The sequence below is a fragment of the Myotis davidii genome, unplaced genomic scaffold, assembly GCF_000327345.1.
Source record: "Myotis davidii unplaced genomic scaffold, ASM32734v1 scaffold330, whole genome shotgun sequence".
Taxonomy (NCBI): Eukaryota; Metazoa; Chordata; class Mammalia; order Chiroptera; family Vespertilionidae; genus Myotis; species Myotis davidii.
In genome coordinates this window covers 3,238,675-3,242,407 of record NW_006283770.1, presented here as the reverse complement: position 1 = coordinate 3,242,407, position 3,733 = coordinate 3,238,675, and the positions used below count along the sequence as shown (strand labels likewise).

General features: G+C 38.2%; 1 protein-coding gene across 2 annotated transcripts in view; it reads right to left on the bottom strand.

Moving 5' to 3' along the window:
* The window catches only part of KIF18A (kinesin family member 18A), a 77,153-nt gene that overhangs the window by 31,949 nt on the left and 41,471 nt on the right, over window positions 1-3,733 (bottom strand). For both annotated transcript variants that reach the window (XM_006753947.2, XM_006753946.2), the window contains exon 14: window positions 1,581-1,816. In XM_006753947.2, the coding sequence (XP_006754010.1) occupies window positions 1,581-1,816 (236 nt within the window). The remainder of the gene's footprint in view (window positions 1-1,580; window positions 1,817-3,733) is intronic.

The window sequence follows — 3,733 nt, the reverse complement described above, 5'->3', positions numbered from 1 at the left end:
CTGGACCCGCTGGGGCTGGACCCCAGCATTGAACCTGTTGGACTTCTGGCCTACAGAACTCTGAGGTAATATAGCTGATACTAGAGGCCCAGTGCATGAAATTCATGCACAGGGGGTGGGGGAGGCATCAGCCCGGCCTGTACCCTCTCGCAATCTGGGATTGCAGCGGATCGGGCCTAAACCAGCAGGCGAACATCCCTCTCGCAATCTGGGACTGCTGGCTCCTAACTGCTCGCCTGCCTGCCTGCCTAATCACCCCTAAACCTCTAACCACTCTGCTTGCCTGCCTGATCACCCCTAACCAGTCTGCCTGCCTGCCTCATTGCCCCTAACCACTCTACCTGTTTGCCTCACTGCCCCTACCTGCCTCATCGGCCCTAATCGCCTTTGCCTCGGCCCCCACCATCGTGGCTTTGTCTGGCAGATGTCAGTCTAATTAACATATTACCCTTTTATTAGTGTGGATGTTCATGCCAATTTGTTAGGGCAGCAATATAAAACTGATACGAAATAGAAAAATCCACAAAAATAGAGGAAATTTCAATAGGTTTCCTCAGTATTTGATAGAACATAAACTAAAACATAAGTCATTAAGAATAAGATTTGAAGAACACAACCAATTTGACCTGATTTTATAAACTATTGCAACTAACGCCTACAGAATATATATTTCTTAAAAGCATGCTTGAAATACTTACATAAGCTAACTGGGCATAGAACAAGTATCCATCAACTTCAACAGATTAAAATCATACAAAATATTTTCTGCAAATATAATTCTATGAAGTTAGAAATCAATAACCCCAAAATAGGCTAGAATTTGCCACATGGATCAAAGAAGAAATTATAACAGAAACCCAAAAGTATTTTTAACTAAATAATAATGAAAAATATTATGTATCAAAACTTTTGAAGTGAAAACTGTTTAAAAATGTTCCATGCATACTCATGAAGTAGATTGTAAGTGATCTTCCAACAGAAAAAGGGTAAATTCTACACTATTAGATCTGAAGAACAGCTTATTATGCATTAAAGAATATGATATTCTTGCCCTAACTATTTTGGCTCAGTGGATAGAGCGTCGGCCTGCGGACTGTGGGGTCCCAGGTTCGATTCCGGCCAAGGGCATGTACCTTGGTTGTGGGCACATCCCCAGTAGGAGGTGTGCAGGAGGCAGCTGATTGATGTTTCTCTCTCATTGATGTTTCTAACTCTCTATCCCTCTCCCTTCCTCTCTGTAAAAAAATCAATAAAATATATTAAAAAAAGAATGTGATATTCTTAATCATAATCTTTAGTCCTTAATAGGTATTAAATTTTAAAGAAAGAAGTAAAATTAGTACATCAAAAATGGGTGAAATAACTTAAAGGTTTTATTGTTGGAGATAGTTAGGAAGTCAAGCATACTTGCTCTTGGATCTATGAGAGATACTGGTTCATTGAAACCATTCTGAAGCTCATCTTCCCATTAATTCTCAAACCTATTAAAAAATTAACTGTTCTGTAGATTGATATATTAAGGAGGCTACTACATTTTACAAATGCTATTATTTATTCAATAAAATGAAAGCCATACTTACAACAAGAAGTAGTCTGAACTGGTGCAAGTTGTGGAAAGGTCATCAACATAGAAACCCCTGGTAGATCGCTCTGCTTGTCAGGTTCAGTAGTTTGGTCAGCCCAAACAACCACTTTTTTCCTCTCCACCAAATGTTCAATCTCTTTGAAATCAGACTCAAAGGCAGCATTTGACAGGCCAGCTTCTTTTAATGAACAGTACTGTTTTCTCAGGGTTGGAAGTAAAGCATTCAGTACTCTATATACGAAAGGTGACAAAAAAGGAGAGACAAATACTAAATTTTAAATACACTTTATAGTTCTATTTCACATCCACAGTATTAGCAGGTCATTTAAATGATTCCCTGTATATATGTTCTTTTTAGAATATTTCAGTCAACTACCTCAACATATTCTTAATACTTTAAGTACAGAGTAGAAGGAATCTTGGATCTGAATTACAAGCATCAGGCTGTATTGTTAGTCTTCATTTGCTTCCATATGATCTTGGATAAGGCACAACTGAGGTTTTTCCTTTATTACTTGGGGATCAATTGGACAGCCATTACTTATAATAGTTTGAGGAAACAGTTTTGAGAACCAAATGAAGTAAATACATATAAATGCTTTTTGCAAAGCGCTATGTGATTCACAAACCAAAGATATTGTAAGTTATTAAACATTATGGGATTAAAATGAAAAATTAATATATTCTGTTAAATGATGAGACTCATTTTAGGTATATAACATTTAAAAAGGAAAACAAAAAAATAGAGCTCAATTTTCCTTTCAGTTAGCTCTTCATGAGTTAAGGCAATGGCTTCCAAAGCTATTCCAAGGGGATTCAAGGAAATAAGTTGTGGACAAGAATGGTGGGTACGGGGAAATTGATGGGACACAACAGATTCCCTGGCTCTAATTCAAAGTCTTCCCTTTTGTTGTTAATCAGAGCAGCACTGAATGCATCTTTTTATGTATTAGACATCCACGTAAGTGCTGACTGAATAAATGCCACAGCTAAATAGTTATAAATTTACACTCAATCAATGGTTCCTAACTTTTAAATCAAGGAAGATGTCATCAAAAAACATGAGTAATCTTGAAATGATTCAGTCCTGGTATTGACGTATAACATCCAGGAGAATAAAACCGTTGGAAGTATAAATAGGTCAGTGGGAAAAGAATAGGCATTAATTTTAACACAAGAAAGTAATTGCTTTATTCCTTAGGAGCCTTAAATATTTAGATAGTAGTACAAATAAATAGTCTGTGATACTTTTCAGTTTGGTGAGGATGGGGAGTACTTCATTTAAGTCAATTGGTAACTATGGGAAAGTCAATAAAACCATTTATTGAATACCTATACCAATTAGGCACAGTGCAGATAAGTTACCTGTTATTCTTAGAAAGGCTTGCTAGCAAGGTTGGCCTGTAGCTGGCACCCTGAACATTGGATTTTGACAGGGTTCTCATCATTTTCAGAATTGATAAGAGGGTCTCACTGTGCAAACAGTTTGTACAAACAATGTGGCTCATGCTGAACAATTGCTTTCCTCCTGGGAAGTCTGTTTTTGGAACATACTAAGTACAGGGTGCCCAGAGATGGTCATAGGGAACCACAACCTATGATACATATATGATACATAAGCCCAGCGTGCAAAATTGCATGGCCCCGCCCACCTGCACGCGCCTCTCCGTGCTCGCAGCCCTGCCTACCTGCGTTAGTCTTTGGTCATTAGGGCCACAGGCCTTTTATAATATAGATATCTATGTACACGTTCATTTATTATTATTTTTATTTGATGCAGTAGGTCCTCGGGTTACGTCGGAGATCTATTTCTACAGCGTGACGTAATGTGATTTTCGCTATAAGTTAGAAGACACCTACATAAGCACCTACGTCACTCACATACAGAGCAGTAATGAAGTGAAACAGTAAAAAAAATTTTAAAGAAAGATAACAATTCTTGACCTTTACTTGTGGTAATAATAAAAAACATAAAGCACAGATGTACATACGTTGAAATGATGGAACCTTTTTTTTTTTTATAAATGGGCGATGGCTGCTGGGGTCCTGCCCCAGCAGGTCCAGGGGTCCCCAAAGGTGTGGACGGAGTCGGCGAAGAAGGAATGACACAGAGACAGCGTTCAGTTGATCAGCAGGCTTGCCAAGTTC